The 26,712-nt window shown below is 38.3% G+C and overlaps 1 protein-coding gene across 2 annotated transcripts; it reads right to left on the reverse strand.

Moving 5' to 3' along the window:
* Positions 1 to 626: 626 nt before the first annotated feature.
* wnt7aa (wingless-type MMTV integration site family, member 7Aa) lies at positions 627 to 26,102 on the reverse strand. Of its 2 annotated transcripts, none has more exons than XM_043708000.2 (4): positions 24,914 to 26,102; positions 23,141 to 23,367; positions 20,383 to 20,654; positions 627 to 2,841 (listed from the first exon to the last, which is right to left on the reverse strand). In XM_043708000.2, exons 1-4 carry the CDS (start codon positions 24,982 to 24,984, stop codon positions 2,362 to 2,364), a joined length of 1,050 nt encoding a protein of 349 aa, XP_043563935.1. In that variant the 5' UTR covers positions 24,985 to 26,102; the 3' UTR covers positions 627 to 2,361. The 2 variants fall into 2 exon arrangements, with proteins under 2 accessions (XP_043563935.1, XP_043563936.1); XM_043708001.2 differs by lacking the exon at positions 24,914 to 26,102 and adding an exon at positions 24,169 to 24,409.
* Positions 26,103 to 26,712: the final 610 nt, after the last annotated feature.

The raw sequence follows: 26,712 nt of genomic DNA on the forward strand, positions 1-26,712 counted from the left end.
CTGTTAAATACTGCAGTATGTATTATATGAAACAGTTTTTCAGATCAATTGTGTCTGAGATGTACATATAAATCTAAACAAGAAATTCTAGCAATTATCATGGTCCAGTCTATGACATAGACTATACATGTTGCAGGACTCTGGTGTGTATTTTCTCCACATGTCTAAACAAGTAGACTATAAATTTGAGAACTTTGTTTTTAATTATTAATTTTTCCAATGACATCTGGCATAGGATTTTCCTTTCTTGGCAGGAAGACAACTCTCAGAAGTGGATATTCAGCTTTGGTGAGGTGATTACATATCATATACTGCATATCTAAAACAAGCACCCTGGGAAACATTGTCAAAATGAACGATCAAGAATATTTTCAGAGAGGAGAGAAATCAGAATGGGCAGGTAGTTCTATTACATTTTGGTCCATGAATATTAATTATTTTAAATAAGTGTCATTTTCTTAACCAGATAAAACCTTCAAAATCTGTATATCTTGGAGCTAGTAAAACATTTTTTTTTTGCATTCTCTTGATCCTATATAAGCTGGTAAAAACTTGGAAGTTAAAAATATGCAAGATGTACCTGCACTGTAAATGCTAAAGAGTGAATGTGCTCTTGAATTCTCAGCATTCTTTACAAAAGAAATAGACCACTTTTCATTGTTATTATAGATAACAGCTCTGTCTGTTATCTGTGTGAATCAGACAGTGTGTATAGTGCTAGTTTGTACAGTCACAGTCTAAAGCATAGCAATGACGAAATCAATCTGACACTTTCACAATATGAAGCTTTATCTCAAAGCACACACAGCAGATTTGCTAGTCATAACCTCACATTTTAATGACTGACGCATGCGGGAAGCAATTTCATTTTTTTTCTGAAAGGGATAAGTGAGTATCCAGTTAATACCAATCATGAATTCAAGCCAACTAACAAAATTGATGCTACATACCCTGTTCTTGTTTTGCATATTCTGCAGTTTGAAATGCAATAATGAGCCAGTTTATACACACACATCCGGATACAGTTAATCTAAGAAAGTTCACTGTGCATTTTGACACATCTACTAGTTGAATCTGAATTTATCCAGCTTGCCTCTGTTCTGTCCTTAAACTAATCAGTCTTAAGTCTGTTAAATTCCCTCAGATCTATTACAAATAATCACAGCTTTTATGCATGTTTTAAGAAAAGTACTGGTTATAGAGTTATACAAGCAGAAACAGTATAAATAAAATATTCATATAAAAATAGTCTCTTACAAAATATATTCTCTTAACCTATGGTTCCTTTTTCCACATGATGGGATTTGTCTGGAGTATCAAATTTGATAATCTTTAGGTTCAAATGATTCATAATTAGTTAACATTTTAAAGTGAAAAAATAATCAAGTTTTTTTTACAGTAGTTTAAAGGATCATAACAGTTTGATTTTCCAGACAACTAGCAGCAAAACAGCAGAAGATTTACAAAAGATGCCTGCTTTTGTCAGTAAAAAGCCTGATGCTGCAGGATAAAGAATATTCCTGCAAATACAGCTGTTAGAAATATCTGAACAAAACCTAATATATACAGCCAAACAAATCCAATTTTTGCTGTATCTAAAGAAATTATTCTACAAAGAATATAAAACCCTTTCTTTGTAGAAGTAAAGTTCTTTTTAAATAAATTAATATTAGTTTCTTTTTCTCTAAATATATTGTTAAATATTGTCGTTACTATTTACTTAATGTTGCTGGTATAGTCAGTCATTATGTCCAAGTGCCCCAGTCCACCATGGTTTTCTTAATGGCTGTGAAAAAATGTGGCAGAAAAGAAAAAGCTGATAAGTCAGTGTCTATGGGAAACTGAAAACAGTAATACTTGTTGTAGCCAATCCTGTGAGATCCAGACAGGCAAGACAAGCAGAAGCTTTTCACAAATGCAGAAACCTAAATCTGCATAATCCACACTCAAAGCAGAAATTCTCACAAGGGCATTGTCAACCCTGTCATGTTTATAGTCCATATTTAAAGGGTTTTATTTTCAAGCCAAGTTACTGCTGATTTCACTATGGCTTTTTCAACCTTGTGCCATTTTCAGTTCAGACCTGGATTTATTTCAATGCACTAATTGAAATAGGCTTTACGTATTTAAAATCTGTGTGGTTATATTTATGGAGATGGCAACAGGTGCTATTTTCTCTTTGCAATCCAGCTGGGCTCATCAATCTGGCAATATTATCAGACAAGGATCCTCAAGCTTTTGCACTCTATAGGAAAGCAAGACATTATTTGCAAACTCACAGCCACTAGATTGAGATCATGTGCAAATTTAGGAGTATTTTCTTTGGAGGGTATGACTGTCCTCCCTATAAAGGATTTAATTTCATTTACATGTATAAACTTCTGTTCTTTCGCTGCAGGTGTTGCATTTGACATAGCAGCACCAGTGGAATTTGCAGTTGCACTGCCAGACCCTGGAATACTGGTGCGTGTTGTATCCTCGTCCGCAACACATCAAATCACAACTGTTATTTTGCGAGGATGTCTTGTTACACATTCTTCCCTGTGTCCCAACACTCCCTGTGATTGGGTCTTCCTCGCAGTAGTTAGGGGATTTCTCAATGTAGACTAAGTCTGTAACCATAGGTTTGCGATATGAAAGTGGCTTTTTAATCTTCAAGAAGACTGGTCTCTTGTTTCGATGTGTCCTTACTGGTTCAACTTGAACTGCTTCATTGTATTTCTCTTTTAGGATGTAGCCCAGTTCTCTGAATTTGGGAAGCATTGTCCAGCATGTTTTAGTAGTACACGATCCAGACACTCCATGACATTTGCATTCCAGTTTCATATTTTCTCCAAGGATCTACATTGAAGTAAATGAAATACATGTAAGCAATCCCACAATAACATTGCTTCATTTCTCTAACACTTTTCTTCATTTACAACGGATTATGAGTACCTTAAATATATCAAACTACTCTCTGACTGCCTTCTGACAAGATGGAAAAAGCAGTAAAGATTAATGAGATTCAGCAATTAATCATTCATAGATTAATCATTTCAGATGTTTCCTGGCATTTCTTTCTTATTTGATGGTTTTTGCACATTGCAGATAAGTTGAAAGACCAAAACAAGCAGAAACTGGGCACATAGTCCAAGGTGAAGCTAAATTCATTTTAGGTAACTGGATAGTGCAATCAGAATTTTCATCTTTGGATTCTGAGTTTAAAAATTGCCCTTCTACGCTACACAGAAAAAAATGATTATGTATTAGTGGACAGTATCATTTGAAAGAAGCTAGGTGTGGTAAATAGGGCAGGCTTTGGCATAGGAGTAAATGTCACTGGACTAGTAATCTCAAGGTATGGACTAATTTTCTAGTAATGTGAGTTCAAATCACACCATATGGTGGAATTCAAATTGACTATAAATTTAGAATTCAAAAATAATGGTGACTATTTAACCTTCCGTTGACCTTCCCTCTTATTATAGAGTCAGAAGTGGGGATGTTTGTCAATGATTGCACAATGTTCAGCATCATTTGCAACTCTTCAGACCCTAAAGCAGTCCATGTTCAAATGCGACAAGGTCTAAACAATATCTAAGCATGGGCTGACAAGTGCCCATGTAACATCTGTGTCCCACAAATGCCAGGCAATGACCACCTCCAAAAGAGACACTCTAAACACCACCCTTTTGACAATCAATGGTGCTTCCATCACTGAATCTCCTACATTCACATCCTGGGAGTTACATTTACCAGAAACTCAACTGGACTTGCCACATAAACACACCAGTTACAGCAGCAGATCAGAGGCTAGTGAAACTGAAGTAAAGAACATACCTTCTGACTCCGAAATCCTGACCACCATCTACAGGCATAAGTCAGGAGTATGATGGAATATTCCCAAATTGTTTGGATGGATACAGCTCAAACAACACTAAGAAGCTTGATACCATCCACAACAAGGCAGCCCACTTGATTAGCACCACATCCACAAACATTGACTCCCTCCACCACCAACACTGAGTAGCAGCAATGTGTACTATCTACAGGATGCACTGCCGAAATCCACTAAAGATCCTCAGACAGCACCTTCCATCTAGAAGGACAAGGGCAGCAGATACTTGGGTACATCAACACCTGAAAGTTCCCCTCCAAATCACACACTGTCCTGACTTGGAAATATATCACTGTTCTTTCATTGTGGATGGGTAAAAATCCTGCAATTTCACCCCAAGGGCATTGTGTGTCAACCTACAGCATGTGGATTGCAGCAGTTCAAGAAGGCAGCTCACTACCACCTTCTCAAAGCACTATAGATGAGCAATAAGTGCTGGCCAGAATCGACACCCACACCTCATGAATGATTTTTTAAAAATTTTCTGAAATCTGCCATGCTTATCCAGTCAGGCATACACGTGACTCCATATGGTTAATGTAGTTGATTCATAACTGCCCTCTAAAATGGGCTAGCAAGCCATTCAGTTGAAGAACAATTAGGGATGAACAATAAATGCTGGCCTAACCAGTGATAGTGGCATCCCATGGATAAAATACGCCTTAGTGCAGGTTTGAGATAGGTTTATTATATTACAGGAACAAATTACAAGATGTTTCACTTTACATCTTATTGACATTATGCCTGGTCTGAGAATGCTCAATACTAATTCTGATTGCTCAAAAAGAATAACGTCCCCATCCTTAGTGGCTCAGTGAACTCAAAATCATAAGATCTATATCTATACATTATGCCCACTGTTTTCAAGGGATCTGTAGGAAATTCCCACCATTCTTCACCATTCCATAAAACTACTCATATGTTACCTGTTTACCCTTATGAAGGCTTTTCTTCAAACAGTTCTAATTGTGTCTTTTGAGCAATATTTGTTATTCCACTTCCTTTCGCAATTTCTCTTTTCTTTTTGATGATCCATAACCTGGAATCTTTAGTTCTCAGGTATGCCCAGCTTGTAATCAGGTTTTTATAAAAGCTACAATACCATATCCTTCAAGATGAATTTGTGTTTCTGACTGTCTATTTTTAGTTCTAATGCTTCATGCATTTGTATGCCAACTCGGAGGGGATAATTATTCCTATTCCGTCCATATGCCATATTGGTGTAGTTCGCACATGTATTGATGTAATACGCTCATAGATGTGCTGCATATTGCTAGAAAATCAATTTAAAGTATATTTCAGTACTTCTGCCTGATTTTTATGTTATTTTATTATTATCTTCTGCAATCTTTCTTTGTTCCCTAGTTATTTTGATGATCTGGATCCCCCTTTATTTTGTCTATATGCTGTTAATCTTGCCATCCAGAACTTCTTTACTGGCTTAAATTTTCTTCACAGTCCATTTAGCCTTTCTACTATGACTGAACTCAGCTTGACTCATACCAGCAGTATAATCCCCTCCTGTACTGGTGCAAGTGACCCATTAAAAGAAAGCCTTCATTCACTCATAAGTCTTCCAGTAACACGTTATTTACCACCAATCTGTTTATCCCTATCCTAATTAGCATGTGACAATATTCTGAAGATAACATCTTGAGACCTTGCTTTTAATTTTGTACCTATTTTGTTTCTTTAAACATTTTTTTAAATATCATTCTCAGAGTCCCAACACTTATTTTGCATCTCCAGTTACCAAAATTGCCAAAGAACTTTAGAGACAACAATGCTTGTTTGAAAGTAGGTCAGATATTTTTCAGATTTGGTAAGAACAACATGTTGTCGTTCCTTAAAGAACATAAGGTTTCTATGACTTCATGGTCACGTTTACTGGTAGCAGTTTTCCATTTCCAGATTTGTCTTGTAATTGAACTCAAATATTCGATATCCCACGGTGGATATTTGAACTCACATTCCCAGGACTATTAGTTGAGATGTTTGGATTGTAAAGCCACAAACATAACTACAATGCCATTGTCCCTGACCCCCTTAGTTATCTCAGCATGATCTCCTCCTTGTTATTTTCTGTACGTTGTTTCCAATATGGATTACAACAGCTGTAATTCCTCCTCATTGCCAAGTTTTTTCCGGGCTAATTAGAGATGTTCATCAGTAAGCAATTCAACGTTTTGACTAAGAAGAACGAGGGCTTTGATTTGATTTAAGTCAACCCTTAAAACAAGCATATTGTTGGGCTTTTGTAGAGTATTCTTTATCTTATTTTCACTTTATATATACCACAATAGTTTCTCATCTTAAAATCAATATCTGAGAATCTTGTAAATATTATTGAATAGAAGACCAGAACCTCAGTTGGACTAACACATAAATACAGTGGATACAAGAGCAGATCAAAATTTAGATATTCTGCAGTGAGTTATTCATCTAGGTGAGCTAACAGCCTGGTATCACTAGACTGTTTAACCCAAAGGCCTAGGTAATGTTCTGAGAAACTGGGTTCAAATCCCACCATAATAGGTGCTGGATTGAATTCAATAAAACTCTGGAATTAAGAGTCTAATGAGTACCATGCTCCCATTATTAATTGTCATTAAAAAAACTCACCTTGTTCAATAACGTCCTTCAGGGAAGGAAATCTGCAATTCTTATCTGGTCTGGCCTACATGTGACTCCAGACCCAGAGCAATGTGGTTGACTCTTAACTGTCCTCTGGGCAATTGGGGATGGCAATAAATGATGGTTTAGCCAGTGATGCCCAAGTTGCATGAATGAATAAATAAAACAAACTCTTGACTTTCCCCAAAAGCCTCTCCACCATGTATATGGCACAATCATAAATGTTGTGAAATACTCTCCACTTGCAAGAGCAGGAGATTCCTAATTTCCTTTTCATTTGTGAGACAGATTCACAACAGCTCAGGATCAGAAAAGAATCTAATAACAAATTGAATCTGCATTTTCCACTACTATGTCATACAAAGCAGCACTCCTAAATATTACACTTTATCACAGTGCCAATTGATGACTTGTATACTATAGTACTTAATTGAAAACAATCCTAAATTATGGCAATATAATTTCTTTGGGACCGGCGGTTCAAGGACTAATTAAAAAACACTGTTGCAATGGATTGGTGAGAACATTACACTGCAACTAGTCCACTAGCCTAACCCAGGGATTGTAGATTCTGACACAGGGAGGTAATTTTCCAAGTTTGTACTAACAGCAGGAGTCTTGCCTACCACCAGAACATAATAGAAAATCACACTGATATTATTTGTGCTTCACAAATAATCCTTAAATATCAAAGGTGTTCAAACCTTTAGCATCTTAAAATATTCTCCAAGTGGACCAGCATCTATAAAGGGTTGGACTCAGAGACAAGAGATTCTAATTTCAATTTAGTTTATATTCAAGTTCCCATAAAGATCAAAAGAGAACATTCTTCAGTTGGTACATTTGGATATATTGAATTGCCTGAACAAAGTATGGAAGAATGTACCACTAATAGAAGTGCACTCCAATCTTTTAAATGCATTTAGCTTTGTGAATAGTAGATCGATAGGGATGTATTAAAAATGAGAGGTTGACGGATCATTCTTGCTCATTCTTCCTCTCTGTCCTGGGTCATCCATTAGACTCAGTCTCCGTAACAGGGAAATGAAGTCCAAGTGGCTGTCAGATGTTTATTTGTCAGAGCAACAGGAAACCATTAGAAGAATCCTTTTCTGCATCACTGAAGAAAGAATTAGAACTACTTTGAATTGGAAATGCGAGTGTTGGACTGGGATGTACAAAGTTAAAAGTCACACAACACCAGGTTATAGTCGAACCTGATCACCTGATGAAGGAGCGTCGCTCCGAAAGCTAGTGTGCTTCCAATTAAACCTGTTGGACTATAACCTGGTGTTGTGCAACTTTTCACTACTTTGAATGCATTGATGCATTGTTTATACATCATCACCTCCTCACCATGCTTAGAGATAAATATATATGTACATAAGAAATTGGAGCATGTGTATTTTTATTCATTGTTTATGAGATGTGGGTGTCACTGGTTAGACCAACATTTATTGTCTCTCCTTAATTGCCCTAGCGAAGGTAGTGATGGGCTCTCTTCTTCAACATTGCTGTCTTTGGGATGTAGAGACACCCAAAATGCTATCAGGAATGATTTTGACCCAGTGACAGGGAAGGAATAGTGATAATGCCAAATCGGGATGGTATGTGACTTGGAGGTGAACTTGCACGTGGTGCTGTTGCCAATCATCTGCTGCCCTTGTCCTTCTAGGCTGTAGTAGTCATGGGTTTGGAGTCATGGATTTGGAAGGAACCTTGCTGAGTTACTGTATCTTGTAGATACTGCAGACTACTCACACTGTCCATCAGGAATAGTTAGGAATGAATATTGACAATGTTCAATGGAGTGCCAATCAATCAGGCTGCATTGCCCTGGATGGTGGCAAACTTCTTGAGTGTTGCTGGAACTATATTCACCGAGGCAAGTGGACAGTGCTGCATCACACTCCTGACTTGTGTCTTATAGATGGTGGATAGACTTTGGGGTGACAGGAAGAGTGTTACATCCTGCAAAACTCCGAGCCTCTCACCTGCTCTTATTGCCACAGCATTTATATGGCAAGCCTAGTCCAGTTTCTGGAGTTAGTAGGCCATGCAGTGCCTCAAACCTGCTCCATCATTCGAAAAAATCACTGCTAATCCTCCATGTGGACTCCAAATCCTTCTTAATATTAATTGCATCAATTCGAAGTGCAAGTGATAGCAGAGAAAAATATCCCATTTCATCATTTAAATATTACTCTTCAGTAAATCAATTCATGCTCTTTTGTTGTCATTCAATACATTTTTTAATTGATATTTTAACAGCTACTAAGTCTTGACCATCAAAATCATGGCAGATGAATTACACAAATTCAAAAGGTCATTACATCTGTGAAACCTTCTACTTGAAAAAAAAACAAAATAATAATGTAATAGCACAACCCTCGGTAATGTATAAAATATATTTTAAAATTTCATATAAGCACACTTACTGTGATTACTTTTTCCAACAAAAAAATTAAAGAAGTAGTAGCAGGACATTTAGAAAATTATAAAACATTAAGACCGAATCAATATGATTTTGTAAATAGGGAATTTATCCAAAATTATGAGGGGCATGGACAGGATAAATAGACAAAGTATTTTCCCTGGGATGGGGGAGTCCAGAACTAGAGGGCATAGGTTTAGGGTGAGGGGGAAAGATATAAAAGCGACCTAAGGGGCAACTTTTTCACACAGAGGGTGGTACATGTATGGAATGAGCTGCCAGAGGAAGTGGTGGAGGCTGGTACAATTGCAACATTTAAAAGGTATCTGGATGGGTATATGAATAGGAAAGGTTTGGAGGTATATGGGCCGGGTGCTGGCAGGTGGGACTAGACTGGGTTGGGATATCTGGTCGGCATGGACGGGTTGAACTAAAGGGTCTGTTTCCAAGCTGTACATCTCTATGACTCTGTGACTCTAAATAGTATGAGACAAATCTATTAACGTTTTTTGAGGATATTACAAGGAGGGTGGATAATGGGCTGCTAGATGTGGTGTGTTTTGGATAAAGTACTACATAAAAGATTACTGCAAAAAAGTGAGAGCTTATGATGTTAGGAGTGGTATATTTGCATGGTTAAAGGACTGGCTAACTAACAGAAAATGAGGAGTCAGAATAATGGACAAGCTTCAAGATGGCAACTGTAACTAATAGGTCCACAACTATTTATAATCTACATTAATGACTTGAATGAAGAGACCAACTGTGTTGTAGCGAAGTCTTCTGATGATATGAAATAGGTAGAAAAACAGATTCTGAGGCAGATATAAAAAGTCTGCAAATAGAAATTAGATAGGTTAAATGAGTGGACAACAATCTGACAGATATGATATAATTTGGGAAAATGTGAAGTTGGCAAGAAGAATAGAAACTCAGGGTAGTTTTACAATGGGCACAAACTGTGACATTCTGCATTACAGAGGTTCCTGGGTATCCTTGAACATGAATCATACAAAATTAGCAAGGAGGTAGAGGTAATAATTAGGAACACAAATGGAATGTTGGCTTTTATTGCAAGAGGTAGTGTAAGGAAGTCTTGTTATAGCTGTACAGGACATTGGAAAGATGGTATGTGTGTACAGTTTGGTCACCTTCCTTAGGAATAGACATACCTGGGATACTGTTCAGAGAATGTTCACTGGCTGATTCCTCATATGAGTGAGTTTGTTCTACGAAGAAGGGTTAAATGGACTAGGTCCATTGGAGTTTGGGAGAATGAGAGATGATCTTCTTGAAACATCTAATATTGTGAAGGATTTCACTGGGTTAATGCTCAGAGCATGTTTCAGCTTGTTAAAGAATCTAAAACTGGGAACAGATTTTAAAAAATGAGGGATCTTCCACTTAAGTTGAACATGAGGAGGAAATTCTTTGCTCAGATTGCAGTTAGGTTTTGGAAGTGTCTTCACCAGCATGCAATGAAAGCTGGATCACTGAATGTTTGCAATGCTAAGTTCAACATAGTTTTGATTGACAAGAGAGTCAAGGATCATGTGGTGCTGCCAGAAAAATTGATTTAAGACCACAATTGTATCTTATTGAATGGAAGAGCAGGTCTGATGGGCAGGATGGCCTACTCTGTTACTCCTTCTCAAGTTTTTATGTTCTTTAAACAAAAGCAGAAAGAGCCAGAGAAACACAGCAGCTCTGGCAACTCCTATGGAGAAGGAAACAGTTAATATTTCAAGTCCAAAATGACTTTTCTTTGAAGTTTCTTTGGCACTTTCTGTTTTGCTTCAGATCTCAGTCATAGAACTTTGGCTTATTCTTATGTTTTTTCACTATTTTACACGCTTTTTCGGTCATGCCTGCCCTGTCATTCTTAATCATCTTAACTTACTGAGATTCCGCCATCATTTATTTCTGTGATTATAATTTACTACAATTTTCTATTATTTACAGTATTTTATCATTGATGGGTTTCATTATTATTCAAGCAAAGGCCCACAGAAACCATGACTAATGACATGGAATTTCCTATGTGGATAATTATATTTGTTAATGAGTGATTTCTGACAGCTATTATTCACTGTTCCTTTACTTGTTTTGCCTTTTATTGCACTTACACACTTTGCGACTAATTGTTCTGTCTTTATTTCATTTTATTATTTTACTACCATGTACTATGGGGTGGCACGGTGGCTCAGTGGTTAGCACTGCTGCCTCACAGGACCAGGGTCCCAGGTTCGATTCCAGCCGCGGGTGAAGGTCTGTGTGGAGTTTGCACATTTTCCCTGTGTCTGCGTGGGTTTCCTCCCACAGTCCAAAGATGTACAGGTCAGGTGAATTGGCCATGTTAAATTGCTCTTGGTGTTAGGTGCATTAGTCAGAGGGAAAAGGGTCTGGGTGGATTAGTCTTCGGAGAGTCGGTGTGGACTTGTTGGGCTGAAGGGCCTGTTTCCACACTGTAGGGAATCTAACCTTAACAACGGTCTATTTACTAACAGTGTGGATTTTGTTTCATTGGTTATAAAAATAAGTTTGGGCAGAATCTTTTATTCAAAGTACATTCTGTCTTAGAAAGGTATGAGCTCTGTATCCAATTTAAATGTCTGTCTTTTCCAGCTTTAATTTTCCTTCAGTTCCCTCTTCTATCTTTAGCAGTAGCACATATTTCAGATTCATAGCTTTATCCTGTCACCTTTTGCCATCTTGTCATCATCAACTAATTCATGCCATTATTACCTTTCTGATTACCACATCCAACTGTACCACATTATTCACACTCCCTGTCTCAAGAATTGTGCCATCCTACCTCCCATTGCTAAAGCTATATCACCTGTCCCAATCCCACTTCATGGTCACTATTTCCCTCTCCAAACTATCTCCACTATTGCAGTTCATCTTAAGCACTTGCCCTTCTCCTGATCCTTCCTATCACTTTTGCTACAAAGCCCACGTTAACATCATAAAAACACATTGAAAAAATTAAAAGCAGTTGTTGCATCAAGCCATGCATTCAGCTCTACCACCTATTCCAACAGAACTTCACGCAGTCTCTCCCATTAACTTATTTTCCCAGTATTCAGACAGCCAACTAAACACTTTTCCAATATATCAATAATCCACAACTGTCATCCCAGGACTCATAAACACTGAATCTATTCTACAATGATGCTAACATGGTGCTTATAATATATTACACCTCAGCCCTCGGGGTTCACCATGAGGATTCCAGTATGCAAAGATCTTCCTACCACTCCCTCCACAAGCCAATGCTCCCACATTCATTCATTCTTCCCATATTTTGCCACCCACTCTCAATCTCCTTAGACCTCCCTCTTAATATGGCTAAAACTATATCACCTGTCCCAATTCACCTCCCACCTTTAACTGGAGGATGACCTTTTAAATGTCCCTCGAGCTGTCTCATGCTTGTTTCAATATATAGATAGAATAATATTGAATGATAATCAATGTTTTTGATGTAAAATCTGATTGAAAATTGGACACACACATACAACACTATTGTGTGTTTAGTTTCTCCAATCACTATGAAGCAGTCACCCTGATAATGTGTTGCATGTTATACAACAAAAATATAGCATGCTAAATAAGGATATAAGATGTCGGAGTAAGAGCAGACCATTTGGCTGTCAAGCCTTTTCCATCAGTCAATGAGATAATGACTGACCTAATATACCCTTAACTCTGCCACTCCCCCACACACTTCATTCATTTGATTCCTTGCCCTTAAACTCAGCATGAGTGATCTGCTCACATTTAGAACAATATTTTGAACCCATCAAATTTGAGATGCCCATGTTTCAAAGTATCAAATGTGTAGAAATTTAGAGAAAGACAAACTGCTGATGTATTCTAAGCAAAGAAAAACAGAAATCAATAAGCAACTCCACCACCCTCAACTCCCATCCTTCAATTTGCTAAACTTCCCCCAGAGGTACAGCCAGGAGGAACAGGAAGTCAATCACCTCCATCTTTCCACACCATGGCTAATATTATTGAACTGAAAATAAAATCCTTTCTGATTTCACCTGAGAAACTCTCAACAGGTAAAAAATTACCCATCTCCTTTTACATATATAGATACGGACATGAGGTATAACTTAATCGTACAGCATGAGTAAATTAAATATAATAAACGTGCATCTATTTACCATCTCTTCTGTTTCTTCCTGATGCTTTTCGCAACACGTTCAGGCACAAAACTTCAGGTATTCAATATTTTAAAATTACTATGCATTGATAAAAATCCTTTGACATGGCATAACTATAATTTCTCAACAAGAACAATGATACTATGATCAATAAACACCAAAATTCTTCTGTCTTTTAATTTCTCCAGCCTTCACCCTGTTCCTTCCCCTTCCCCGCCTCTTTACTTGCTAAAACCCTGACATATTTCTAATCTTTTCTCATTATGATAAAGGTAATTGACCTGACATATTAAATTGGTTTCTCTCTCCACAGATGGTGCCTGACTAGCATTTTCTGATTTCATTTCAGATTTCCAGAATCTACTACATTTTGCTTTTACATGTCTATATTACTTTCAGAGTAGAAAAAAATCAATGTACTTGAGAAAAGGGAAAAAAAACAGAACCCAGAACCAAAGATGGAGTAATTTGAAGAGATACTCAAGTCAGAGAGAAACTTTAAAAGGGGGGAGGGATAGGGGTAGGGGGAGCTGAGTTATGTGGAGAGGGTGGATGGGTGATGATGGGTTTCAAGAGGGAATTCCAGAATCTGAGTGTCTGGATGCGTGACTACCAATGGGTGGATAAAGGGATTGGAGCATATATAACAAGTAGGAATCAAAAAAGTGAAAACTTCAGGAATGCTACAATGTTGGACAGGTTTGTAGATAGGGAAGGTTGAGAATATCAAATATTATAAAATGGACAATCAGTGCTTTTAATTTGAGATGCTGGGAGACTGAGAACCAAAGTAGGGGATCAACACAGGGTGATGAGTAAGTGGGAGACACCGAACTTTGGACAAGATGACAATTACAAACATTGAAGACTGGGAGGCCAGCCTCAGTTGAGTCTGAAGGAGGTAGATGTTTCAGTGAATAGTGAACTATAGTAGGGATTGAAGCAGGTACAACAACAGAAGTGGAAGCAACCAAAGTAAAAGATACATTTGGTCAGAACATTAGTTCAGGCATCAAAGTTGTGAAAAAAATATAGTTCAGTCTGAGACAGTGGGCTTGGAGGAGGTTAGAATATTTGGCATAGGTTAAGTATTTCCAATGTTTCACTGAAGAAAATGCAGAAATGGATGATGGGCAGGGGGTCATCAACCGATACGTTGAATCTGCTTATGTCTATACAAGTTGTCAAGAATAAGCATGTGAATGAAGAAAAGTTCTGAGGAAGGTCCTATTGACTTGAAACGTTAACTTTGATTTCTCTCCACAGATGCTGCCATACAGGTTGAGTTTTTCCAGCAATTTATGATTTTGTTGTTGAAGAGAAAGAAGGAGTTGAGAGTCAATGTCTCGAGGATTCACAAGCTGAAAGTGCAGTGTTAGAAGTGAAATCATTGCGACAGATGCTTTGGCAACTATTGGACAGGTGGGAGGAACCAAGAAAGATTGGACTGACCATGCAGAACAACTGAGGAACATGTTTAAGGAGGATGTTGCAGTGAACAATGTGAATGGTTTTAAATGAGTTGAACCTCATATGGAAGGGCAATTAATCATGGTCACGGTCACTGAGCATATCATTCATAACTTTAATTAGGATTCTTTCAGTTTTGTGGGGGAGTGGAAACCTGATGGAAAGAATTCAAAGCAATCCCAAGGGCACTGGAAATGAATCTGTGAGGCTGTAACATGTTTAAGGATAATAAACAGGAAAGGGAGATTGGTGATGGGCCAATATTTTGCAAAGAGAAGGACTCAATGTTTAGGGGAGTAAAAAGTTCAGCATCATGAGGGGACTAAACAGGGCTGGTTAGAGAGAAGCTGCTGCCTTTTATAGAAGGGTCAAGAACCAGAGGAAGCTCAGTTAAGGTGATTGGAAAAATAACCAGTGGTAACATGAGAATTTCGTGCAGTGAGTAATTAGGATTTGGAATGCATTGCCTTAATCTATGCTGGAGGCAGATTCAATTGTAGCTTCAATAGGAAATTGGATAAGCATATGAAGAGAAGCAATTTTCAGGGTTATGAGGAAAGGGTGGGGGAATGGGACAGGAGAATTGCTCTTGCAGAGACCTGGCATAAATACAATGAGCTAAATGGCCATTTTTCTATGTTTTTGCAATGTAACTGTGCTGATTCAATGACACTTTCAACAGAGTTGGATAATCCCCAAGGAGAAGAAACCATTTGCAATGTCAGCAAGTGAGAAAGCTAGGAAGGGAAGTTGATTTGTCTTTGAATAATTAGTGGGAATTACGGACCTTAGTCATCCAAATATATTGTCACTTGAAAACATTCTGGGCAAATATTGTCTCTGGCATCAAATAGGAACACACTATTTCTGTGAACAACTTAATTGTCATAGATATTCAGGAACGATGATCTGGGTTTCAAATGACCTCATATTCCTCAAGCAAACAAAAACAGAAATTGCTGGAGAAACTCAGCTTGTCTGACAGCATCTGTGGAGAGAAAAATAGAGTTAGCAGCTTGAGTCCAGTAACTAGTTCAGAAGAAGGGTCACTGGACTTGAAAGGTTAACTCTCCACAGATGCTGCCAGACCTGCTGAGCATCTCCACCAATTTTGTTTCTGTCTGATTCAGATCTCCAGCACCCACAGTTCTTTAGTTTATGATGTCATAATCTTTCTTGGCTCACCAACTGAACAGAAGCTTATACCTCACTGCAGTTATCTCCTGCTTTATGTGCAGTTTGGTTATTAGTTAACTCTCAACTAGCTGCAACATGTACTACAAAAAAGGATAACCTGAAATAGGCCTGGTATCTCAAAAGGCTTCAGGTCATCATGGTTCTGCAGCTGTTTTGCAAATTCCACATCACTCAATATAACATATTCTATTGCTTTCAAATTCACTGCTATCTCTAAGACACAAAGGTATGCCCCAAGCTCCTTACAACTATGTCTCCAAAGTCTAAAAATCCCTGTCAGACAGATCTCCTCCTTCTGTTTAATATCCATCTTCAAATCAACCACGAACACAAAAACCTGAATTGCCAGAGGCTACCACATAATGACACAGGAATGGATGAGTTATTAAAGCAGCTCCTCAATAACCAAATGCAGCAGAATATAAGCATAGTAAACCAAAATCATGCATGGAACACTATGTGGTTACAATAAGCACAGTGCAATCCCAATAATGCCTGTAAAATGGATCTTGCAATAATAAATACCATAGGTACCCATTTATTACAAACTTTCTAGTGCTTATAAAGCACAAAGACCAGAGCCATGAATCTCATGTCCTATATCGAATTTTGTGATGACCAAGAGACTTGACATACCAGTAATGGTTAAATTATTAAAAGCAATGAAGCACCACATCTAGATCCCCTGTCCCCAGTAACTAAGATAAAATCCCTGTTAGATATATTACAATTTAAGCAATCAATATATATCTGGAACTAAAAAAGATCAAGTATATCTTGGGATTTATTCATTACCTTATCTTACAGTTCTCAGCTTCACCATATATGCAGATATGCAAATAAGTAGGGACTTTTCACAAATTATATAGCTTTCATACTATTAGTTTTGTGACCCAAAGAACTATCTGACAAACATCTAATGAAGCTGGAACCTCATATACAATGTATCAGTGAAATAAAAAGCAAACAGTACCACCCTGTCACAGTCACACAACATTATGGTTTCTCATGTCGACATCTTTGTAGTCTCGAGGAAAGTTTTCATACATATTTGTCAAACTTCACAGGGAATGTTTTGCTACAATTAAAATTGGATCAAACTTCAATTCATTAAAGTTGTATTTTCTATAACATTATAAAGGATTTTGCAGATTGATTACTCCAATATTATTAAGTATTCTAAAAGATAAATTATAAATGAGCGATGTCACTTAATTCAACTCATGGTCTTGGGGGTCTGTAACATAAATGTATGAAAGTGATGGGTTAGGTTATGAGGATAAATTAAACTAAAACTTGGGGCAACTGCTGTCAAGGCGTAATGTGGTAAGACCACTATCTGAGGTCTTTCTGCCAAAGTTAAATGGAGCACCATTCCATTATCAGACATTCCTGGTATCTTAAATGCAAATAAATATAAAAATCTCACAACACCAGGTTATAGTCCAACAGGTTTAATTGTAAGTACACTAGCTTTCGGAGTGACGCTCCTTCATCAGGTGGTAGACTACCTGATGTTGTGTGATTTTTAACTCTGCTTCTGTTAATTAGGGAGTCAGGGACGAGTGATCATACTCCAAACTTAAAGAAACATTTTTCAGGAGTGAATTTGAGAAACAATTTTTAACATAAATAGTAACTAATGCCAAAACAATTATCAACCTTAAAATTAAGACTGTTTTAAGAGATTTGGAGTAAACGAGTCAGGCTGCAGATCAGCTGTGAACTCATTAAATGGTGAAATATAATTAAGTCCTTAATAGCTTTGTCCTGTTGCTATGTTCCTATTTATCTTTTCATGAAACTTTATCCTCTCACAGTTTTAGCATCTATTGGGGTCTTAAATTATTCCAGAGATTTTGCTTCTTTATCTTTTCTGGAAGACTATTCCAGGTATTGATTACCCTTTTCTTGGTAGTGCTTCATTACGTCAACCCTAAAACTGCCTATTATCAATGTTCCAAAGTCTCAGTCTTAGTTTAATTTGAAGTAATTGAGTTAACTATCTCTGTTGTGGTTAGTATACCTTTATATTTCTATAAACTTGCCTCCCATTTACTTTCCTTAAAGGCTACAGATTTTCTAATCTTTCCTCATTGTCAACCTTATGACAAGAGAAATCACCCTTATTGCTCTACCCTACACTACCTTAAGGCTTTATGATTCATGATCAAAACTGAATACACTATTCAAGGTACAATCTTTTCTATAGCACTATCCAGTTCACTGTGATGTTTTTAGAATTATATGCTGAAAATTTCGAGCTGTAGCTTAACCCTTTGATTGCTTTGCTGACTGCTAAAAGTTGAGTCTACTATCACTCCGAGATCGTCATTCTCTGTTCAACACTCATTATCCATATATTTTTCCAATTTTTTTTTTAATTTGCCAGATCTTGCACCTATCTAATTATATCTACCATTATTTTATTGAATCGTTTGTTGTCTCTGGATCCTCTTGCTACATCAACTTCAACCAATCCTGTTCCCCTAGTTTACTGTTATCATGGAAATGAATTATGTAGCATTGCATTTTTATATTAACTCTGTTGGTATAAAACAGCAACAGCAGCAGCAATAATACCTAAGACACTCCACTCAGTACAAATGTTTAACCAATATCACTCCACGAATTAAATCTGCTGGTCTCTCTATTTCAATCAATTCCCTAACTTTGCCTTCTAATGAAGGAACTTCTGAAGTAAGGTCACAAGACTTGAAATGTTAACTCTGCTTTCCATCCACAGATGCTCCTAGACCTGCTGGGTTTTTCCAACAATTTCCATTTTTATTACAGATTTTCACTATCTGCATGTGAAACAGATTCTCATGTTAAGTTTTATTGCAGGCTTTCTGGTAAGTCTTGGGCTACAGCATGTACATTCCAATGAAAACTTGAGCTACCAATTCCTTGAAAAAGTCAAAAACAAATGGGAAACAAAAATATCATGCTGCTATTGTGTAATGTTGAATTTTATAATGTGATGTAGAAGGTATAGTGGAAGCAAATCATTTGGCTGGAGCCTAAGAGTACTGAAATTTTATGATGATACTCTTAAGGCTAGGTGATGACTTTTAAAAATTACAGATTGGAAAGTTTTTTATTGTTTTTCCAATTACAGATAAGGGAGAAATAATCAAATTCCATGTGATAATGTTATTCACTAAGTTCTAAAACCCTTAAGGTATGTTTAAGTGATATATTTAATGATAGATACACAAGTTGATATTAAATATAAGGCAACATATTTTGATACTCAGTAAACAAAGTATCTTGAACTTTGATGAGAAACTTGTTTTCAAATAATAATTATCATTTTTGGAATTGTTTCATAAGTCTGTTTTGCACTTAATTCATTCACATTCCAATTCATTATCATACTATTTAGGTTAGATATCATTATGATGAAAATGAATAGAATTATAACTCCTCTCACTCCTGAAAATAAAAGAACAGTTAAATTCCTTTCCATGATTATGGTAGGCTGTATATCTGTGGAGAAGCTACCTTTCCTTTCTTTTCGTTCTCTGGCTTTAGAAACTAATAACTGCTTTCCCAAAACCTAGGCAAAATATATTTGGTTTTAAATATGAATAACTCATTAAAAGTCTGAGTTTCCAAACCAGTTAAAGTACGGCATGTTCAAAACTTTGGTCACAGAGATCCACAAGTCCAATTTAACCTAAAATATGCACCAATTAGTTGAGTGTTTCTTTTAGTGATTTATGTGTATTTCAAGTTGATAGTGTAAAATGTAAAGAACAGATTTAAAAGCAATCAGTGCCAGTGAAAAGCAAAGTGCTGTACATTCTCAGTTTGGTAGTCAGCCCAATGTCAACTTGAAAAATGATGTTAATGTGTAAGCTATGACTGAAGACAATAGCCATTGTATATGATAGATAGATAGATAAATAGATAGATAGATAGATAGATAGATAGATAGATAGATAGATAGATAGATAGATAGATAGATAGATAGATAGACAGACAGACAGACAGACAGACAGATAGACAGACACACACACACACACAAAGTCAGACATCCAAAGATCAGAAACTACATTGGACTTCAATCTCTTTAAAAAATGAAATTATTGTGAAAAATGCATTTTAATTAGCACATTTTTGTAAATATAACCTTTTACAGTACCACTTTGGTATATTTTAATTGTAAGTCATTTTCACCAACTATTTTACATGCAATAATACAAAAATATAATACTAAATGTTTTTTAAAAATCCAATGCAACAAGATTATTTCTAATGACTTTAGTAATAAATCACATGCTTTTTGGCAACATGTGACTGATTGTAATTAATAGAGCACTTCAAAACCAAAAGTCCAATGTGATCTAGAAATCTAGTCTAAAGTGAAAAGTAACATTTTAAAGTAACATTTTGCATATATCATTTTGGTGAAGTATTTACCTTGTTTAATGAAGTTGTACAGACATTATGTCTGTGTTGCTCAGGGAGACACCTTGATGGCAGTGACTAATTGTCCTATTCCTCCAAATACAAGTGAGAAATCAGAAAATGAAATTTACCTTTGTTATTTCTTCATTAAGACAAGTAGCAGTTGTTCTTACCTTGCGCCCTGCCTCATTATTGTGCAAGTTCATGAGTGTCCTGGCATTCTGTTTGATTTCTCTTGCATCTACAAATACTTTGGAGAATCCAATTCCATATCTGATATCTGCAGAGCAGCCTCCCCATTTCCAGCCTTCCTCCTGATTGTAGTGACCCTGTTTTTCTTTGTCACAGCCACAGTCACTCAGGTTTCCCTGGGTGCATGCAGCAGTAATGGCATGGGCTACTCCAGCAGCAATAATAGCATAGGTGAAGGCTGCTTCTCTGCTTCCTGCAATCAAGATATTGGGACACACGTATTAGTTTGCTTGACCGACTAATGATAATCATAACAGCTTATATTTTACCTTCGTGTCACATAATAATATTTTATACTAAAGTTCCAGTTTTGAAATACGCATTTAACGTATTTGGTAAAAGTGTCCTTGAATTGAAATCTTTACAAGTACATCAGTTCACGTTCCATAAAGTTCAATTGTTTGCAAATCCAAAGTGACGTGAAGACTATTGTGTTTGAATTATAAGAAGCGTCGTTTTATGAAACTTTATGGAAATTTAATTAAACTTTATGGAAATTTGCAAGCAATGAAAGGTTGTAAGATGTTGAGACCCGCTGCAGAAATGTGGAAAACAAAATCGGCTTTGGTTTTGCATAATAAGCCTTGTGTTCACTACATATTATGGGCCAAACTATGAGTTCAAACCAGAACACAGAATACCTCGAGCAGACGGTTATTCTCAACGGTTTAGCAGTCAAAGGTAGTTTAGCATTTTAGATGGGACTTCTTGTTAAGTTGCTTTTCATGTGAACAAATGTTCACTTCTAGTTGGTTACAAATGGCCATTCCTGATATTTTGCTTTCGGCTACAGGTAAAAAGATTGTTACGCGATTTACCAAAACGACACATCTTCCGCTCTCATATTTGTTACACAACTGCAGGTGTGTTTGTGAGTATTTTAACATCCTTTGTGTGTGACTAAGATGGAAATGTGGGACCTTGCGACGGTGAGAAAGTCAGGGACGAAAGTAAGACAGGCAGACTGTGCAAGAAGGGAGCTGGCAGGTAGAGAACTTGAAAGGCTTCTCCCCGGAGCGAAATAACCACAGGAAATACATCCCCGCTGGCGGGAGTCATGGATTATCGAATTATGCTTCTGCAATCTGTTATTGGCTTCCTCAATGTCAATGGCGTACATTCTGAATGAAATTCCTCTCTAAACTGATATCTTCTGGAACCTGCTGTTCTCCAGCGCATTTGAGTGTGTACCAAAGATTTCTCTTGTGTACTTTTACACAAATGTATAAACTGGGGGGGGAGACGGAATTGATAACCCTTACAGAAACAGCACAGACGATCCTTTACACAATGGAGATGAAAAGCAAGATTACCATGAAGGCAGATTCAGAGTGACTACCTGATTTATATCTGGTACTTCGCTTTGAGGGACAGATTAAGGCACTGCTTTATTTATGGTGAAAATTATACCTTGGGTTCATAACGCAGTTATGTGTCTAAAAATCAATCGTCACCAGGGATTTCAAAAGAGAGTCAAGGATTCTCTTGCTTTGGTAGATTTTCAAGTTTGACAATGATTTTAACACATTGCCTGCGCTCCAGGGACGGCAGATACATTAGTGTTGTCACTAAGAAAAGACGTGGAATTACTGGTTGGGCGCCAAAAGTGGTAGAGGAGCACTGCTCTCTGAAAGAATCTGACTGAAGTGATTGGAAATCTCTTAACTATGGGCCCTCACATCAACAGGGAAAAGAAATCCGACCAGTGGAAAGGAACTTCTTTGATTTTTTTCACGTTAGAAAATTCAAATATGCACATCATAAAAAAATTTTCCAAAACACACGTTGAAGACGTGTTTAAGTGTATCCTTAAGCAAAACAAGCATTTAAACTGATCTGAAAATTCTGATGGTGAGTCATGTTTCCAGATATTGAATCTTCCAGGGATAACCCACAAACAGTGAGTGCCACATGACCGAATTGTTAATAAATAAGATAGTTTACGCAAACTTCCAGTTCGTGTCTTCTGCTAACTGACAAGGACTGATTCCAGGTGGGAATTCCTTCTGTTTTGGGTGAAGCTACTCATGGATGCAAATGTTTTGGGGATAGTTCAAAGAATCTTTACCAGACTGATACCTGGATTGGGTGGGGGAGTTGTCTTATGAGGACAACTTGGATAGGTTCAGTGGAGTTCAGTGAGAGTGGGTTCGACTGAACCATACAGGAACCGGAATGGCATTGACAGGGTAAATATGGAGAGGATGATTTCTCTTGAAAAGAATCTACCCCTGTTTAAAAATCCGGAGTGGCCTCTTTAAAACAGTTTGTCGAGATTTCTCTCTCGCTCTCTCTCGGAGGGTCCTGAGTCTTTGAAACTTTGTCCCTGAGCAGGCGGCGAAGCAGACCCCTTGAGTAAAGACAGAGGTAGATTCCATTTCAGGACAGGAAGTGAAAGGTTATCCAGGATAGGCAGGCATGAGGGTTTGAGATTACAAACAGAACAGCTGAGTAGGCTCAAGGGGCTGAATGGTCCTTTCCTCCTAATCGATGTGTTCAGAGGGTCACCCCCTGTGAAATTGATTAAAATGTTGAAAACTGATCTTGGGTAGTGTAGGAAGAGGGGAATTCCTGCCTGTGTATTTCGTACCAAATTCCTTGCTGTGTAGTGATCCTATATTGACATCTTACATTGTGAAAGATTGGAACAGACAGGTGAGTTTGCATTTAGTAACATACCGACTCTGAGCTCTTTGCCAAAAACAGTCCTTTCGCCGAGGGCAGAGCAGTTCCATCGCCCATAACGGAACTGAAATTGACACTCATTGATTCCCATCTGAGCCCCTTCTCCAATGACGATGATGGCATCGGGGCGACTCTGACAGATCGCCCGCTGACGAGGTGCCAGGCCCGGTATCTTACTGCAGATAATGTTCGCTCCCAGGGCCACCACCGAAGAGAATCCACTGTGGGAAGTCCAGGCAGATATTAGGATAGAGAGAGAGAGAGAGCAAACACCGTCACTAATTATTAACCCCAAACACGGAATTTGCTGCATAAATATAATTGAGTCATTCTAAAGTCATATCTAGCTGTTTCCCAAGAAGGCTGTACAGTTTCTTGCTGTAATAATCTCCTCATTTTCATGGTTCAGGCACATCCAGTGAGACACTCAGCTAACTGGGCCTAACTCTATTGAAAAATTGGAGTTTGAGCGAGCTCAGTTCTCCAGCGCAAGGACCGGGACTTTGGGAAATTCTCCTTCTATCTATAGATTGTCAGTCTTAATGTCTGGATTCAAACACATTAGCCCAAAAGACAAACGCTGAACATTTGCGAGTTAAGGGTATGCCCGTGAGACGTCCAGAAATAGCCCCAGAATATTCCAAGAATTATGGAAGATATGAAACACAAATATAAGCCTTCTCAGTTTAATATTAAATAGTGCAACAACAGATAAAGTACATATCTCACTAACTGCTAAACAGTCCCACATCAACTAAACATGGAAATGTTGTCGAAAGTAAACGGAGTTTATTTTAATATTTAAACTCTCCCCTGATATGAACCGGTTTCATTAAACATATCCACCTCTCGGTGTAGGAGCTGATGTATTATCAAACTTGTTATTATATTCAATTAAATGATAACCCCGGGCTAATAGTGACTGTCTCATAAATTAGAACAGTTCTAACATTCGGTTTCATACATTAACATCCCTAAGAAAGAAGCACTCTTTAATCTCCCGATCTTCATGACGCTGATACCTGAACTATACGTGCATGTTGTGAAGTGAGCTGCTCAGTGTGAACTGACCAGTCAGGTACCACACGTAGTGCAGTCGGGGTTAATTCAGCAAGGTAGTTCTATCCCATTTGGCCGTGGTGATCGATCTACCATCCAGGCTGCAGGGCACGACTGTGCAAAGCCCAGCTCTCCCATTGTGCTGATTGTTAACTCCCGTCTCCATATCAAAGCATGGAGAATCCAAACAGCCCCCAGTGTCAAAAAAGGAGCTGCGTTCCCTGCAACACTTTGTGCATTACACTCTCTCGGAAGCCCTTTCCTCAGCAACGCTTCCAATTGCATTGTTATTCACATTCAATCACAATAAGATCTGTTTTATGAGCTAGGTGATGGAGTAATTTGGGTAAGTCCCGAGGCATTTGGTGTATTTGAGTCCGAATTGACAACTCGGTAAAAGCACAATGCCATTATCAGTTAATTTTCCAGTCCCAAACCGGACAGTGAAATAATCTCTTCCAAACGTAAGCGCTTGGTGGTTTGATTTACACAGTTCTGTTCCTATTCGTTCAAAGTGGAAAAACTTTTCCCCAGTCGGTGGGAACTGGCGTGCACAGGGGCGAACGCAACCTGTGCTTCTCAGTGTTGTGGATCTAAGCAGCAGCACGGCGGACTTTGTTATTACAGACACAAAAACATAATCAGATCGTCAGCGCTTGCACTGAGACAGATTGGCAGGTCGAGGCACGGCAATCTTTTGCCACTTACCCTATTTTAAGATACACGATTCCCACACAGAGGAAAATGTGGAAGAGCCAGCGCCGCGTTTTTCGGTTCATGTTTAAGATTGTGTGGTGACTGCAATTCTTCTCGTCCGCTTGTTAATCAGAGTTCCAGGCAGAAACAAGTCCAAGGTACTGAGAGAACAACTGACCCTAGTGATCTCAGCTCCCGTGCACCCACATTCAAACCAGCGTGTATGGTAAATCCCAGTGGAGAATCGATATCCTGCACTTTTTTTTTGTTACAGATTATCCATCATCTGTATGCGTGTCACACGTATGGAGATTGCAATGGGAGGCTAGGTTGAAGATCGCACAGGGTCCAGGCATTCCCACAATGAGAGCTGGATCTTCTCCCAGGTTCTATATATCTATCGAATCTATTTGGGCGTGTTCGTTTGGGAAAACGCAGCAGACCCACTAAATACCTTTGCAGTGCACACACACACACACACCTTTTATTCTGGGGAGGGGGGAGGGGGGTTGCTAACGAAGAACGTGCAGAATTCTCTCTGAATGATCTAACAACTTCCCATTTTTAACAATGAATGCGGAGTCGATTGCATTTTCTCGGGATCACTCGGTGCCAGGGACCGCGATATGATTTCGGCACCTCAATCTGCACACTATGTTTTGATACTCTCGGCGCTACAAGCAGATTTGCTCAGTGATAAAGATATTTCCCTCCCTCCTTCCCCACCACCGTTTCTCTCTCGGTCTCTGGGTCCCCTGTAGTTTCTTATACAGCAGGCAGTGCATTGTGAGGCAGTTATCTCGATAGATTTTTTTTTCGCAGTTAAGCACACATTGTCCACTTGGCACATGAGATTGTGAGGTGTGTGCCGCAAGGAAGTGGAGATCCTGCCAATGAGAGGTTTATAGAGCGGACGCGCTCAGGCTGTGCCATAGAAAGGGAGCTGAGGCACTTTAGTGATTGAACCGGCCGAACGCGCCGCCCTCTGACTGACTACTGGTGCGGTCCTTTCCACTTGTTAGATTTTTCAAGTCTTCTGCCTCCCCTCCCCCTTCACCTCGATTCACAGTCTGAGTTTGGCGGAAGAAATTGCCCCTCTATATTTGCCCGGTCACGATGCGATCCTGCTGGGCTAATTGGCTCGCTCAGTTCCCTGGTCTCGAAACTCCCATTCCAGAAACAATTTCGAGGGTGTCAAATGTAGACATTCAGAATCACTAACTGTCCTGAATAGGAAAGTGTGGGACTGCTCAATTAAATCTGAGAGAACTTGCTGTTAGTAATCACGGGTGGGAAATATCCTCATACTTAGTCTGTTTTCTAATTGAGAAATTCGGCTATCGGGCTGTAAGGATTTAAAAGGAGACATTGATCAATATCAAAATTTATAAAAATATAATGCACTGTTTATTTAAGTAGAATGGTTTAAAATCGACTAAGCGGCATTGACCCATCATGAAAGCTATTTTAGTGTACACCATACTTTAGAAAAACGCTTCCCCCTAACGCTTCATGTCAGTCACACAGGCACATATTCCAGTTCTGAAGGAGAGCGATACCAGATCCGAAATGTTAGCTCTGTTTCTCTCTCCGCAGATGCTGCCAGACCTACTAAGCTCCTCCAGCATTGTCTGGGTTTGTTTCAGACTTCCAGCACCCGCAGTATTTTGCCTCTATTCAAACAATGATCTTGCAACCAAATCGGATAGGTGCAAGTGATATCTGACAGGCGGGTTTAGGACGAGTGACGTCCGTTTCGGGCGTGAATTATTATACCTGCCTATGTTACAAAGCAAGAATTCGAAGATCTG

This window comes from Chiloscyllium plagiosum, unplaced genomic scaffold (genome assembly GCF_037043375.1).
Source record: "Chiloscyllium plagiosum isolate Xiang-an unplaced genomic scaffold, Cpla_swu_hap1 HiC_scaffold_14, whole genome shotgun sequence".
NCBI classification, from domain to species: domain Eukaryota; kingdom Metazoa; phylum Chordata; class Chondrichthyes; order Orectolobiformes; family Hemiscylliidae; genus Chiloscyllium; species Chiloscyllium plagiosum.

Coding starts and splice junctions, on each gene's coding strand:
- wnt7aa (XM_043708000.2), bottom strand. CDS start 24,984: ATGAACCGAAAAACGCGGCGCTGGCTCTTCCACATTTTCCTCTGTGTG. Junction 23,368..24,913: donor ATCGTGTATCTTAAAATAGG/GTAAGTGGCAAA, acceptor GACTTCCCACAG/TGGATTCTCTTCGGTGGTGG. Junction 2,842..20,382: donor ATAATGAGGCAGGGCGCAAG/GTAAGAACAACT, acceptor ACTTCAATGTAG/ATCCTTGGAGAAAATATGAA.